The sequence below is a fragment of the Scophthalmus maximus genome, chromosome 3 (genome assembly GCF_022379125.1).
Source record: "Scophthalmus maximus strain ysfricsl-2021 chromosome 3, ASM2237912v1, whole genome shotgun sequence".
Taxonomy (NCBI): Eukaryota; Metazoa; Chordata; class Actinopteri; order Pleuronectiformes; family Scophthalmidae; genus Scophthalmus; species Scophthalmus maximus.
The window spans coordinates 25,568,226-25,585,000 of NC_061517.1; the positions used below are offsets into that span (position 1 = coordinate 25,568,226).

A 16,775-nucleotide genomic window follows, 5' to 3' on the forward strand; every position below is an offset into this window, starting at 1 on the left:
AGAACAGTTGCTTCAAGCTCCATCGTACGGTCTCTTGCGATCGCAAAAAAAATAACACTGACACTTCTGGATACAGTGACGCTGTTATTAATCGTGATGTGGATCGTGCAGCTCCGCAGGTCAGAGGTCCAAGTTGGGGGCTGTGCCCACTGGAGCAGTGAACTCTGGGCGAGGGGAAGGCGGAGCCCGCCGACGGCGGCGCCTGCCTGAACAACGGCACCGTCGTGTGGCCTCATTGTGTTACTGCAGCTCGAACAAGTAACCCAGGAGACACCGGCTTGCGTTCATCCGTCCATCCAGTATCCGGCTGCGGTGGGTGGAAGCTCCCATCGGTCTTTATCCAGCCATAAAAGACGAGGGTTTTTTACTCGATTTTCTTCTTACTTACCTACCTGAGCTCATCACTTTTTTGCCCCTACTTATTCCTGCCCGCCCACTTGATTCATCAGCTTCTGCTCGAGCGCCACGATCTGCTCGCGGAGAGCCTTCACCGCCTCCGTGATGGAGCGCTCCTCCGAGCGGTGGACCCTGTCCTCCTCCTCCAGCTCCTCCCGGAGTTTCCGCTCGCGCACTTGAGTCCTGATTATCGCCTCGTTGATGAGACTCAGCTCTTTCTCCCCCTGCAGGGAACTCTCCAGCGCCTGGATCTTGCTCTGGAGGGCCTCGTTCACCTGCATGGCGGCCCTGGCTTTCTCCTTGGCCTGCGACAGCTGCCTCAGCAGGTTCATTCTCTCCTCCTCCCACGCGGTCAGGTTCGACATGGCCTCTTCGAATATCTCGTCCACGTGCTCCTGGAGCGATTCCTTCTCCAGCAGGGCCTTCTGCTCCCGCTTCTCGGCCCCGGACGTCAGCTCCGAGAGGATGGAGAGGTCCTCCCACAGCTCTTGCTCACGTGCCTCGGAGGCGTGTTTCTCCTGCAGAAGAGTGTCCATGTCCTTCCACGTGTGCGTGGTCTGGGTCTCCCTGTCCAGGGCCTTATTGAGCCGCAAGTTTTCCGCCCTCCTAAGATCCGATTTGTGATGCTCCAAGATCTCCTGCTCCTGCCAGAACCTTCTGCTGTGGTCAAAGGTGCTAGCACACTCTTGGATTATTTGCCCCTCTGGGTTAATCCCTGCGTCCATGCCGTTCTGCAAAGCCTCCTTCGCTGTTCATTTTGAATGCAGGGCCGGCTGACGCTCTCCGGAGCCTCATGACGTGCCGGCACACAGAGCGTGCCTTTGATTCCGCCATGATCCCAACGTGACCTCATGAGTATTTCCCCTTGATCCCGTTACCGTGGCGAACCGCAGCCTTACCACGGCAACAAGGTGAACGAAGGCTCAATTGTGCGTGTGTGGGGAAAAGTGTCGACTTGAGTCTCGAACTAGATGACTTGTCTGAACGACATGAACCGCGTCACGCTCTTCTGTAAATGCTGAAATGTTACTACTGTTAAGTGTCGCATGCGCATACTGTGATGAGTGCAGGCAGGTCGACCCCCAGTCGAACACAAGTCAAACTAGCTCCCGTGTTGTTTTCAGTTCCATGTACACTATTGGCATTAAGGTAACAGCCTCAAAAAGTTAATTCACGATAAAAGATTATAAGATAATATAAATATCATTCTTAAAGCTACAGTGTGTAATATCTAATAGAACGTTTTAACAGAAATTGAATATATTGTCCATAACTGTGTTCACACACACACACACATACATATATATATATATATATATATATATAAAATCAACTTTGAACGAGTTAAATATAGTCACATGAGGTGGAGCCGACCTCCGTGTGAGTCTCCATGTTTGCTCCGTCGTGTTGAATGCGGTTGTTGCACAAAACGTTCCAGACTACGTACACCATAAAGTGTCCCCTGTCAGATGCTCAGTTGGTTGCGGTTTGCAACTTTACCACCAGATGGGAACATTTTAATAATTACACACTGGGGCTTTAACCTTTTATCTTTAGCTTAACTGAAGACAATTAAATGTTCCGTTTCCACAGACCAGTTCCACTTCTGACCGACAGCAGACCACCCCCCCAGTGTCAATCAGACAATTATAGGACGTTTTGAATTTGACATGTAGACTTTCATACACAAAGCCCTATGAAATTTCATATACAAAGGTTCGTCACTATTAAAATTGAGATTTTAATTTAATGGTGACCCCGTGAAATGTGTTGTATGCAACCCGGAGTGTATTTATCTGGTGTTCACATTCACACTCCACTACTGCCATAATATGTTTGTGTGGGCTTTTGGCAAATGGTGAATGGGCCTCTGGGAAAATCACCGAATGGTGATGTCACTGCATGTCCACCAATCAGAGATGACTACATACAGACTAGTCAGGGATTCCCGGAATTAATGGCAGGACTGTAGTGGAATGACAAAAATCTCTTTTCCACATTGATGATGTCTGGATAGCCCGGAATTAAAAGTTTTTTGTTTTGTTTGTAATGATTGAGTAATAAGTGTCATAACATAAATTAGAAATTGGCTGACTACATTGGTTGAGAGACTGAACTCTATATTTCATTTTGGTGCTACACTCCTGCAACACACACCCCTGCAACACACACACACACACACACACACACACACACACACACACACCACCACTTATTATTTCTACTGAATGATAATTAAGTGTCAGAATAATAAAGTGGTTCAAAACGAGCACTGATCTCCAGCGCCCCCTGAACGCAGCACGGAGGCGGCGGCGCAGCCGCGGAGCGCGGCGTGCTGACGTCACGGACGGACACTTGCCACCGCTCCGCCTCAGCAGCAGCAGCAGCAGCAGCAGCCAGAGAGAAACCTCCTCCTCCACCACCACATCATCCATCCAGTCAGTCAGTCAGTCCTCGGGCTGCGTCCTGCACAGCCCCCGGCGGTGGACAGTGGACAGTGGACAGTGGCCACGGGGACGCGCCCCGCATCGTGCGACCCTGAACTCATCTGCGCCCTCTCTCCGTCTCATTGTTGACGCCGTGTGCGTGTTTCTCCCCGGGGCTTCTTCTCGCTGATCCTCGAGGGATGGGGGAATGATCCGCGCCGACGAGCCCCCGCCTCCTCCTCCCGGTCTTCGTGTCCCCTGACCGTCGTCGCAGCTCTGCCCCAGGATGCGGGCCCCGCTGCTCGGCCGGGGCGCGATGCTCGCGGCCCTTGTGGCGCTGAGCACCTGCCTGACAGGTAAGAGCCATGCGCGGTCCGGGGCTGTGGAGCTGCAGAGGGCCCCCTCCGCGACTGACATGCACCCCCCCCTCCCCCAAAAAAACAAAAGGCCTTTATGATGTGCACAAACTCCAACTTGTTCAATGAGATTATGATCATGTTGCTGTGATGGTTCAGCTGGGGGGGGGGGGGGGGGGGTCTGCTCGCCCAGCTGGGTGAGTCATGGCTTTTACGCGCCTGATTGTTTTTGTTTGTGCGTCTGTGTTCGTTGTGGGATGCAGAGATTGGAATTATTAGGTGATTTTAACCCGAGTTGCAAATCAACATACAAGTTCATCACTGGCAAACAAACAACAACAGAATTGACTCATTGTTTCAATTTTTTCAAGCAAACTAAGGGAATCACTAGGCATCAGGATATATATTGTAATGGACATTTAATATTGGGCAGAATTTATTTATGGATATAATTCAATAAGAAATAATGAATCAGTAATTTCGAAGAATATTATAAGTTGATAGAGATGAAGCGTGATTGTTCCATGAAAGGATTTGTCCGTTCATTGACTCTAGGTCAACATTTCTGATAATCATCCATAATCTATTTCCCTGTTCCAGCTTTTCAAACTACTCATGTCATTGTAAAATGAGCATCTTTTCGGTTTTTGAACTGTTGATGGAGTCGTTTAAAGGTGACATATTATGCTCATATTCAGGTTCATAATTTTAATTTGGGATATTATTTGAAAGGGCTTTCATGTTCTAATGTTCAGTAAACACATCAGTTTCCTCACACTGTCCATTCCCGCAGCTCCTCTTTCCAGCCTCTGTCTGAAACACTTGGTTTTAGCTACTGTCTCTTTAAGCCCCAGTCTGCTCTGATTGGCCAGCTGGCCCACTCTGTTGTGATTGGTCACTCGCTTCCAGCGTGCCTCCGCGTTCGCTTTACCTGTGTTTGCTGCCTGACGTTGTTGCTAGGTGTCCCTTGTGCACAGTTTATTTAAAGTATGGTCCCATTTAGAGGAGAATAGACGATAAATGCACTCTGGCGTGGATACCGTGTGATTGACAGCTGGGCAGGTGGAGGTGGACGGGCTCTAAATCAGCCCCACCAACCCCGCTCCTACAAATATGGTTACTTCTGGTCTCAAAAAAACAAGATGGCGCTGATCAAAATGCTAAACTCAAGGCTTCACAACGGCAGTTCAAAAACCAAGGGGTCGCCACTTGGTGGGTTGTAAACTGGGTAGGAGCCGTCCGACCTCTCGCTGTTCCTCCCCCGTAAGTGATACTGTACATCTTCATGCAGGTTGGGCAACATGACAACAGCTGTCCTGTGCTGAGTTAAGATTTATTCCAGCTAATGTTACCTCAGCGTGAGGGTTGAAACCTGGCAGAGAAGGGACCGGGGGGCATTTCCTGTTCTTATCAGAGGGTCGAGGTATGTCTGCGACCGAGAACACGGTACCAACAACCAGATAAGAATGAGCTCGTTCATTGGTCCACTGCATGCGCATTGCGTGTTGTCATGTCTCCTGGAATTCAAAAGATGTCGGGCGACGGCTAGGGTTGTGGTAACGGTTCATGTCGTTGTACACTATATTTAGCATGAAACGACAACTTCTTTCGAACCTGTCAAAACGACAGCACTACAATAAAAAAAAGTCACCACATCTACGGCTAATCTGTCGCTTTTTCAGCCACATTTTAATATATCTGCCACTGTCAAAGGACAAAGGGAAATCTCCAGAGCAGAAGGTGCCGCTTAATGCGCCAATTACGCTGGTCGCCAACCGCCATTAAAACGACGAAGAAGAAGAGATCACGTTGCGGCCTCTTAGCTGGTTGTGTCCCGAGAACACGGGCCTCAACCAGAGCTCGAGGGTTGGATACCCTCTTGCGCCGTGATATACTGCTTCCTATTTGTTAAGAGTATGAATTTGATAGTCGGACAATTCTTAGACTTTGCCCCTCAATATTAAAATGCACATTATGAGACATAGTTTAAATTTGAGCGACTTAACAATGTGAGGATGGCTTTACATCCAGGCCTACTGCCAGAATTTGGGTACTGAATTTTGGGATTGCCTTTGAAATTTGTGAGCTAATAGTGATGAAAATGAATGGCGGCAACGCAGTAGTACAGGTCAGTATGATGCCAATGAGAAAGATGATAGTGATATTAAAACAAAGAAAGTTGAAGTCTGCTATTGGGACAGTCTTGAGCTTGGAAATCTGAAGCTGTAGTGCCTGTGTGTCGGTGTAGTCACGACCAGTCATTCACACGGTTGATATGGCATGGTGGGCGCTGCCCAATCCAGTGATTGCGTGTTGCCTCGTCTGGCTGCGAGACCGTACAGCAGCAATCCCAGTGAGGTGGGAAATGGGTGATTCAGTGCCAGGGCAATGGATGTTCTCAGTGTGTGTCACTGGATACGGCGGCGGTTATAGCCTCACTTATCGTAGCAGAGGTGTAGGCTGTGGTCTGGCTCTCGTCAAAAACACTTTGTCGTGCTGTCAGAGCTCAAGGGCTCCCTGTCACCGACATGGGTGACCATTTAACGTCACGCAGCTTATTGTGACATCCACACACCTTTTTTTATCATTTCAATCAGCATGTAAACAGCAGTTCTAGATTTCAGGAGCTCCCTTGGTTGTCTCCACGACAAAGAAATAACATCCCAGCACAGCTCAAGCTTTTTTAGACCATTTTCTGACACGACTGCATGACTCACACACACACACACACACACACACACACACACACACACACACACACACTCTGAAATAATTCCGACATTCCTACAACCAAGTTTTTGGTTTGTAGACACACGTAATGCTCATTGGTGAGCTCGAGCTCTCTGCTCGATGCACAGACATGAGATCTGATATACATTTCCTCATCGCAGACTTTGGAAGAAAAAAAAATACGACAAAAATAGTGAAGTCTTCCTTTAATGCAACGGTTTCCTGTCGAGCATGATCAGTGTGACTTTCCAACTCGCCGGGACAGCACAGGCGCATACATATTCAGCCAATTATTTAGCATGTACACTCTGTAAAATATGAGCAGTGGTTACGTACAGTAGAATATAACAAACGGACATGAAATATGTTTCATTTTCTTTGTTTCATTCAGTTTAAATTTTTCATAGATTCAAATTAATAACAAAATTGTATTAGAGAATTCAAAAAGATTTTATATAACTTATGAGTTTAGTAAATACACGTTTATTTTGCAACGCAACTATATTTAGATTTACTAAAGATCAGGCTTAAATGTATGTAGACTCACCTAATTATCTAACCTGATTTAGATTCACTAGTAAATTAATACTACTAATACACAATATATAATTATGTGGTATCAAAAGGCTTTAAGTCTATTTACTATAGGGCTCGACCAGCTTTTTCGGGGCCGATACCCATATCGATTATTACTAATCTAAGAGGCCGATAACCGACATTTGAAACCGATATTTGAGGCGTCAATCCTTAGAATAATTAAAACTCTTTCAGAAAACTTTGTTGAAATGCCTTAAAGCATATGTATAATTCACAGAACCATTCAACATGACCTTACCAGAAAGAGCTATCAGCAGCACTATTATGAAGTTGAACAAACGGTCATGGACGAGACATTGATGAAGTCCAGAGAGTCGTGACTGCGGCTGCATCAGAGACAAAGTAGCACATTTAAAAATGAATTCATCATATCAGCAAATAGGTTTATAAGTGGCAGATGCCGATGACCATAAAAATGGTGAATATCGGCACTGATAATCGGTCGACCCCTATTATTTACTATTATTAAAAATATTCATAATTTGTTTAACTGACTAGTAATTCTGGAGCTAACAAGCAAGGAAACAATTAGAGCTGCAACAGTTCATCGATTAATCAATTAGTATTCAACTACTAAATGAATCGCAGTAGTTTTTATGAAAACAAAGTCACAGTCTGGTTTCAGCTTCTTAAATGTGAATATTTTCTGGTTTTCTTTGCTCCTCTGTGACAGTAAACTAAATATCTTTACAAACATCGTCTTGGGGTTTTGGGAAACACGTTTTCACCTCTGTATGACATTCTATGGACCAAACAACTAATCGATCAATCGAGAAAATAATCGACAGATTAATCGGCGATGAGAATAACTGTTAGTTGCAGCCCCAGAAGCAATGTTTAATCGTTCAGTGGTCTAATGGCACACATCCCTTCTCTGCATGAGGGTCAGCGGTGTCCCTGAACAGTTCCGTCTCTGGCAACGTCACGGCCGCACACGGATGCCACCCGGTGAATGTCACTTCCCCCCAGGACAGCGGAAAAATTCTCGAGAAACGCTTTCAGACACGTGCAGAGGATCCAGTCACATTCCTCCAACCAGGTCAGTTTGTCTGGAGACCGTCGGCCCCATGATGGTTAAACAGTTAGTAGGTTAATTAGGCCGCAGAGTGCGTCACTCGTGACGGGGATGATTCATGAAAACACACTCCATCACAACCATCCACCGACACCCCGTGGCCTGTTATTTAAAAGAGATGAGGATCCTGTAATGATCATTGATCAAAGTGACAGAAGGTTTATTCCATTTCTTCTTTCTCATGCTCTATTTTAAGGCCTCAGATGGAATGCTGCGAACGAGTTTCACAAGATGTGAGTCAGGAATAGAAAGCGGTGCTATTAAAATTGTCTCTGTCTTTCCCTGACTCATCCCAGAGTAAGGCACAGGTGCCTGGAGGTGATGGAGGAGGACCAATCTGATTGAATAAGAAAAGTAATTTTTCTGTTTGGCTTGAATAAAAAACAAAACAATACTAATAGTCAAAAACCTGACGTAATATATTTCAGTGATTCATATACCTCGATGTATTGGCGACATGAGTGCTGAGGATGGCTCTTTCCACCGATTGGGAAAAACAAAATTAAGCCAATCAGAACATGGTCGGCGGTATTATGAAAAGTGATGTTGTCGGTCCCCGGAATACGTGTGCTCTCGGACCCCAAATGACTAGATGAAGAGATGTGGCCAACCACTTTTCCACGTATGCCCGATAGCCGCGTAGTCCGCCGGCGCTCGCAGAGAATATCAACAGGTAATGAAAAATCTAACTTAAACTCCCAGTAAACGCCTGTCCAGGTTGTACCCCGCCTCTTGCCCAATGTCAGCTGGGATTGGCTCCAGCCCCCCCTCATGACCCTTAAAGGGGCAGTAAGCGATTATAAGGCAATACACATTTCGCAAAAATCAGCGAATATTTACTCGCGGTCCATTTGCCCTGCAACTCCGCGCTTTTGGGGTTTGTGCCTGGTGGTTTGTGCGTCCCGTCTCCCATACCCGAGGTCGCGGGTTCGCGGCCCGGCCAGAGCAGTAAAATCACAACAACAACAAAGAGAGAATCAAGCTTTCTCCAAAATCGCTTACTGCCCCCTTTAATGGATAAAAGCGGTATGGATGATGGACGGACGGATGGATTTCACTTGAGATAAAGTCAAAGAGGAGAGGGGGGAATGAACATGTTTAATATCCTTTGGGACAAGAAGTTGCTTGGAAACTGGGACTTTAGACGTCATCACAATGGGGATGGGAAAATTGATGGGGTTGAATCAGGACGACGGAGACCGTAGGTGTCTTAAGGAGAGGCATTTATTACAGGAGCTCAGTATGTCGAGGGGATTTCTGGTGCGTACAAAGTGTCCCAGAAGCCCCCCCGGTCCCGGTCAGCGTGGTGCATTTAACTCTCCGAATCATGTCGTCGTCAAACAGATGGAGTGTTTAGATCAGTGACATCCAGAGGCAGTGACCTGACCTGCCAAAGATGAGGTGACCTCGCGCAACCTCTTGTACAGGAGGGGAGAACCCGCAGCCCGGTTCAGAAGAGCCGCAGATAAAGAAGCTCTGCAGTCGTTTTTTTTATTTTTTTATTAGAGGTATTCAAAGCGGTGCGGCCGGAAGAGTTTGGAGAGTTTTCGCGGTCACCGCAGCGCTTGTGTGCCACACCTTCAGTCCATCCTGGTTTGCACAGTTGTGCGGCAAAGGTTTTTCTAGTTGTTTTGTAGGTTTCACAGAGCAATTGACAATCTCCTATAGAGCTATAGAACAGTTCCTCGATTAGGATTCGACTTGTAAATGAATGGCCAGCTCTTTTGATAATCGATTGATCGGTTCAAGTAGTTTTTATGAGGGGGAAAAAAAGGCCAAATTCTCTGATTTCAGCTTCTTAATTGTGAATATTTGCTCGTTCCTTTGCTCGTCTGTGACAGTAAACTGAACATCTTTGGTGTGTGGACAAAAACGAAACACCATCTTGAGGTTTGGCAACATTTTCCACCAATTTATGACATTTTATGGACCAATCAACTGACCGATTAATCGAGAAAATAACCAACGGATTAATCGACAATGAAAAGGATCATTAATTTGCAGTTAGTAAGACCTCTTTTTTGTGTTTTTTTATTTGGTTCTGGATTCTGAACTTGACGGGATGCAGCGACTTCATGTCGCACCCACACACCGCTGAGAGAAAACAGGGGAGCAACGCGGTCCCAGTGCATTCTGCTCTCCGTCGTCCAGTTGTAAAGCTTTGCATAGATTAGCCGCATGCTGTCGTAGCCTCCAAGGTCAGGCCATTGCGTGTGTGCGTGTGCGTGTGCGTGTGCGTGTGCGTGTGTGTGTGTGTGTGTGTGTGTGTGTGTGTGTGTGTGTGTGTGTGTGTGTGTGTGTGTGTGTGTGTGTGTGTGTGTGTGTGTGTGTGTGAGAGAGAGAGATGTACAATTTGATAGCTGCTTCAGCAGTATTCATTATATGTAAAGAAAATGTATATGTATTAATCATTTTTGGAAAGGTTCATTTGTGTTGTGCGGAACATGGGTGCTCTTTAGAAAAGAAATTCAAGAAAAGTGAAAACAAAAAGGTCATTAGTCTGTAAACATCTGTGTGTGATGGGGGCTCTGCACTCTGCAAATGAGATTGTATTTGGGTTGAATGTTAGTGTCTCTGTAATTTTAGCATCTATAACCGCAGTCCTATCATCGTTGACCGTCCGAAATGAACATTGTTCATTTAATTTTCCATCTTGGCGTTTGTCATCCTCGTCTTTCTTCTCCCCGGTGCGGCAGCCCGAGACACCCTTCCATCCTTGACTTGTGCATTTTCGCGCGGTGACTCACCCGCCCGCCGATGATGTCACTCCCTCCTCAGTTGCCATGGAATTTGTCATGGCAACCACCGTCTCGGTGCCATTAGCGGCGACGGGAGCGATCCTGGCGAGGGAGCCGAAGGGGTTAATATTGATATAGTTGGCTCTAATTATTCTGATCTCGGTGGACGCGCTGGTTTGACTTTTCCTGAAACGGCTGATTTACTCAGAATGGTAACGGACCTGGTTTTAATGGGGCAGCAGAGATAAGAAATTTAAACAACAAAAGAAGGTGATGGTCAGGAGAAGGGGGAGGTACACGTTGGCACGACAATGAGCTGTAAAGGTGTAAGCTGTACTTCCAGTCTTTGCTGAACTAGGTTATAGCACATCCTGACTCCAGCCCTGTACTCCACTGTAGGAGGGGAATAAAGATGTTGATCCGTTCCTGTAAAGGAATTAACTTAAGTCGCAGGCTTTGGACTGTCTCCCCATTCTTCTTTGTCTTAACCATGGTAAAGGAATATCCTTTCCCATCCAGACGGGCAGCAGCTAAAAAAAATGACAGCAGCAGCAGCCCAGACGAGGTCAGGTCGCCCGCTCTCTTGTCCTCTCTCAAGTTACAAGGACGTTTTTCCCTGCCGGCACTTTCCTCGAATCGGCCCTTACAGCAAAGTTTGGCCATCCATCATCTCTCTCTCTCTCCACAGGCTCCCACCTGTGCCCTCGGAGTTTGGACTGTGCCCGAGCCGGGCGACACTTCTGCCGGCCGGGCAGCTCACACTGCGGCCCCTGCCTGCGCCCCCTGGTGGAGAACTCCCACGGCAGGTGTGTGGTGAAGAGGAGACGGGCGCCGCACGCTGCTCAGTTCGTCAAAGGTAGGTGGAAGGTCGTCGTGAAACATCACAAAGCGACGTACATGCGTTGCTCAACTAAAATGATCCCATTCATAAAACATCAGGGGGATCAGCCTGTCAGGGTTTGTACGCACCGTGTATTGTACCAAAAGTGTGGCGTCCGTGACTCCCAGCGGGCGCATCACAACGTCCCGGCTGCCGTTGATCTCGGTCAGCGGTGTGTGTCAGCGCTGTGTCTCCCAAAGCTAATGATCTTCTCAGAATCTCCGTGCTGCTGAAAAGTGACAATGAGCTGGCGAAGGTGCTGCGTACCAAGAAAAACGCCAGTAACAACACCCCAGAGGGAACGAAGGAAGAAAGGAATTGTACCGAGATACAGCTGGTCCAGTCGGCGTATCCTATTTGATGCTGTAGGACAGATCTTTTAGCAATGAAAAGTGCTCTATAAATTTATAATTGTATTATTATTATTATTATTATTTATATTATAGTATATAAAAAATACACTGTAGCACTACATTGGTTCTCTGTTTGACCATGGCCAGGGAGTAAAATAAAGTTGTTAAGAAGTTGCATTTAAATTAAATAATTAGAAAAACAACTGGCTGAATTTTACTGAAAGCGACTCATATGATAGAACATTAAAAGATGAAATGGTTTGGTGAGAGATGAAGACATTTGAGTCATTGATAGTGACGTGCAAGTCGAAATTGTAACTCTACTCGAGACGCAATAAAATACATATACACATAACGTGTCTTTAAGTTCCCTCCGCCAAGGCCGTTACGTTTTCACCCGTTTGTTGGTCGATTTTTCATTTTTTATTACACAAAAACCACAGAGCTGATTTCCTCCAACTCGATAGATGGATGGATGGATGTGGGCGGGGCTGGGCCGAGGAAGAACCCATGACATTTTGGTGCGAAAAGTGGAGTGAGGGGCAAATCCAGGAATTTCTTTTTATATTATTATTTTAACATTGCAACTAGAGCTGCAACAGTTAATCGATTATTCAATTAATAATTGACTACTAAATGAATCCCAAACTACTCTGATAATCGAATAATCAGTGTAAGACGTTTTTATGAAAAAATTATTCAAAAATCTCTGATTTCAGCTTCTTAAATGTGAATATTTTCTGGGTTCTTTGCTCCTCTGTGACAGTAAACTGAATATCTTTGGTGTGTGGACACTCGAACAACATTTTTCACCATTTTATGACATTTTATGGACCAAACAAGAAACAAATGATCGTTAGTTGCAGCCCTAATTGCAACGTTGGGCATTTTTTTCCAATATTGCACATTTTTTCATGGGAATAATGCAACGATCTTGATTTTGGCTTTTTTTCAGGCATCATCATTATTTTAAATGACGTGTTTTTTTTATAAAAACCATTAGCAGTTAAAGCATCAGATTCAGTCCGGCACACTGAAGCCAGTACATGAGATGCTGTAAAGACAATAGACTTACAGTATAAACCTGCGGGGGGGGGGTTTCTTCCTCCTCCGCTCCTCATCCTCTCTCGCTCCTCCCTGTTGCCGCAGTGAGGCTTTTCATTCATGATTCTGAGGAAGACCCACTCCGCCACCCTACACGCCTGCCCCCCCCCCCCCTTCATTCTCTCTTCTTCCCCGTGTTTATTGCCATTCCACCGCCCACGCTTTGAAAAGCTCCGCGTGTCAGTAGATCACACAGTCATCCACCCCCACACACACACACACACACACACACACACACACACACTGCATCACATCTGTTCTCCCACTCACACCAAACAGTACCATAACATAAGAAATGAAACATTTACTCTCCCATCCGCACACGCTCGGCCTCACGTTCGCATCTTCCACGATTGGCCGCTCGGTTTTCTGTCTCTGTGACGTTCCTAACCGAGCTTTGCCCAGGACTCGTTTGGACTTCAAATTGCACAGGAGTGACACAGGAATCTCCTCGTCCAGGAGAGGAATGTGAAATCCCCAGATTCAAGTCCCTGCAGTCAATGTCAGACGTTTTTCGAGGACAGGAACCGACGAAAGACACTGTTGAGTGGAGGGGGACTTGAAGTTATCTAGTCATTATTTGAACTCAAACGCTAAAGGACTAGGTTTTGACAAATTGAATCAGTGCGAGAATCCAGGTGGGCTTGTTTTCAACCGGGCTCCGGGGACCTGGTGCGTTAACATGCTGCTGATGAAGCAGTGACGAGTTTACGATTTTTAATTTTCCATATAAAGTTGATGGTTGATAGAAAACGATACAGCCTGTGCAACGTCACACACACACACACACACACACACACACACACACACACGTGACACAAACATGTATGGCCGACTTAGTGTTTCATTCAAGGCAGTGGTGGATTCCGATGTTGTGTGTTCCTACAGGTAAGATGAGCGCTTACCCCCAGCTGGACGAGGAGATTGACTTCCTGTCTGCCGTCATCAGTGAACAGAGGACAGAGTCCAGGCTGCCAGGTAGCGGGAGGGGGCTACTGATTTCTCCGTGTTTGTATCAACCGCTGCCGCCCTGCTGCTTGTAAGGCCCCTCCAATCGTTTTTCTCCCCGTCTCAGCGCCACCCCTCCAGGATGTCCCCGAGCCCGACACCAAGCAGCCCGACGGGCCCGGCTACGAGCACCCTGCGTCGGCCACGGAGCCGCCCTCCGGCCAGAGCGTCACGTTGGCCAGACTGACTCCGCCCGCCGCCAACAGCAGCAGCAGCAGCAGCACCACGAACCACACTCGCGCTCTGCTCAGCGGCCCCCACATCCTCCCCCACCCCTCCAACGACAGCGTCTTCATCGGTGAGTCTTGAGCCGGGAAAAGAGCCGGTGCCGTTTTCCAAACCCGAGCGTTGTAGTGAGGGGGATCGGATTTGACGACTGTATCTAGCGAAACGCATGTCAAGTCAAGTCCAGCTTTATTTATAAGGCACATTTAAAACAACCAAGGGGTTGACCAAACTGCTGTACAGGTCGATGAACCATACAATACAATAAGGAGAACAGGACACATGAAATACTATAAAAGTAAAATAAAAAGGGTGTCTTGCTCAGTCTGAATTAAAAGCCTGGGAAAAAAGGTGAGTTTGTCAATAAGGATTTAAAAATCTCTAGGGTCTGGGCAGGTCTGACCAGACTCCATGAAAGTTTTATCAGATTTGATAGTCTTTCGCAGTTAGGTAGCGTGAGTTCCGCAATAAACTTTATGTTTGTGGCGACCCCCCCCCCACGGATGACGGCTCCCTTAGAATTTTCCCATACCCATGCAGAGGGGCCGGCTCTGGCATCGGCCCGGTCCCAGGCCGCGTCGCGGTTGTACAGGAGGACTCCTGGAGGACAGGGTGACCCAGATTCAGCTCTCTATGATCCCCCCCCCCCAATCTCCACCGTGACACTGGTGCCCTGTTTATACGGGTTTCACCCATTTAATGGACGGATGGTATCAGCACATCAGCACAGGCGTCTTTGTCAGTGTCTCCTTGAGTCTGAGTGTTTGCTGGCGCAGCACAACGTGCTCTCCTAACAATCAGCCCCAAGATGAATCCAAGACCACAAGAAGTCATCAGCACCAAGTGTAATGTCATTATTGTACCATTTAAGGCCGGGGGGGGGGACTGTCCTGACAAACGGAATCAAAGGATTCTGTTTCTCAACGTCTCCTCTTACCCATTTTTCTGTGATAGGAGCGCGGGGGGGGGGGGGGTTCGCTCCGGTCATCAGCGTGAAAACACACAATTAAAGTATTCCAGGAAATAAATCCCAGGCTCTCGTTTCCCAGAAATTTATGGTGACAATATGGTCTGTTTATTTCCCCCCGGGGGTTTCCACGACAGCAAGTTCGGAGTTGTTTTTGTAATTATGACGTCAGGTCGCCGCGATTGGCGCCAAGCGGTCGACCCCCCTTTTGTTTTTTGTGGGTTCCGGGGGACACGGCCTTCTCCCCGTGACTCTTGTCTTCTACCGTGAAAATGAGAATCATATGAAAAAGATGATTCTTCAGAAACACGCCCATTTTGGTGCGAAGCTCCGAGTCGGAAGCAGCGAGATCGGTTTAGTAAAATGTCCTCCTTTGTCGGGCCCGGCGCCGAACTCGTGACTGACCTCAAATCAGCCGTGCCGTCGTACAGAACAGAACTTTGTATATTCCTGTTGGTTAGTTCTGCCACGCTCCGTTGCTGTTATCAACGTTGTTTCCGCGCTTGATGCTGCGGGGTCCTAACCCCATGCACTTATCTGGGCCGTCTCTCCCTTCTGCTCCGCACACGTCTGCTCCCGCGCCGGGGGAGGATGTCGTCCTTCCGTGCGCACGGGTCCGCGCGGCGTTCCCTGCCCCTGACTGTCTGCATGTATTTCTTTTCAGTCATGAGCAGCGTCTTCATCGTGGCGGGGTCGCTGGCTCTGATATTGGCAGGGGCCTGTTGGGTCAGGTAAGATATTCAATCCCTTTTTCTTTTGGACACTACTAATGTCACATGTTTCCCTTTTCGGGATTTGACAGAAGCGCCTGCGAGCGTATTGTTTTTCGCCTCCAGTTCAGGGCGGCCACAGATATCCTTTATTGTTGATTAATCTGAAGATTATTTTTCTCAATCGCACAAATGAATTGGTCTAGTAACTGTCAGAATTATGACTGCTGTAATTTCCCGAGAGCCCAAGACATTTGTCTCTTCTTAAGAATTATTTGCAAATTCTTGCTTAAACTTAATCAGCGATTAATCAGATATCAAAATAAATCAAAAAAAGTTAATTCTACGGTGCGTGCCAGTCGCTTCCAGCAGCTTTTCAAAAACATCACAAAGCACCGTATTGCCTCCCTGAATCTTAAATGAAACAGCGTCTGTTTGCTGTTTCCTCCAGATTACAGAAAGGTCTGCATCTGACCCAGAAGGAGGAGTCTCCCGGGCGCCGACTGATCAGAGCCCAGGCCTTCGACAATCTGGTGAGCAGAAAATATCTGGGTGGCGTCACGAGCAAAGAGACGTACACCACAAGTATTTACAGTTGTATCCAGGATTTGTGTACAGGACACGACGATCAACTAATCCAGCGCCAACTGAGATTTTTCAAATAAAACAAACAGTGAATCAACTGAGTACTGTGACGGGTCAGACCTGGCGACAAGATCGGCCTCAGGTGATCCATCACAAGCGGACGGCTCGGTTGACTCAAGGGTTTTGATTCGTTATTAGTGATATTACTGTAATAATTAGAGACCCACCGATATTATTGGCCAACAGATATGATTAATAGATTCATTCAAAATCTATTTATTTGGTTGTATTTGTAATTTTTTTTTTCAATTTATAGTTATGTATGATGAAGTTTATGGTTCAACTAAAATATCAAGGCTCAATTACATTTCTGCCATAAAGGTCTGATAACGACATCTTTGGAATCATTGATAGATTAAATATGTATATATATATATATCTATATCTTTATAGATATAGATATATATATCGGTCAATGTACCAGCATCGGGAATCTTGTACTCCCTAATATCTCTATCGGCATCGGCCCCCAAAAAAATCCGTATCGGGCGGGCTCTAGTAATAATTACTCACATCAGTGCCCAAAGCATTTTGATGTTACGTAACGGCGAGGTAGTCCCGTCCC

General features: G+C 46.7%; 1 protein-coding gene across 1 annotated transcript in view; it reads left to right on the forward strand.

Annotated features, from left to right (window-relative positions):
• The first annotated feature begins 2,574 nt into the window (after positions 1–2,574).
• npdc1b (neural proliferation, differentiation and control, 1b) overlaps positions 2,575–16,775 on the forward strand; it is an 18,658-nt gene continuing 4,457 nt past the window's right edge. The window contains exons 1-6 of the mRNA XM_035639417.2: positions 2,575–3,178; positions 11,007–11,174; positions 13,544–13,633; positions 13,731–13,961; positions 15,520–15,586; positions 16,017–16,098. Of these exons, the coding sequence (XP_035495310.2) occupies positions 3,109–3,178; positions 11,007–11,174; positions 13,544–13,633; positions 13,731–13,961; positions 15,520–15,586; positions 16,017–16,098 (708 nt within the window). The 5' untranslated portion in view covers positions 2,575–3,108. The remainder of the gene's footprint in view (positions 3,179–11,006; positions 11,175–13,543; positions 13,634–13,730; positions 13,962–15,519; positions 15,587–16,016; positions 16,099–16,775) is intronic.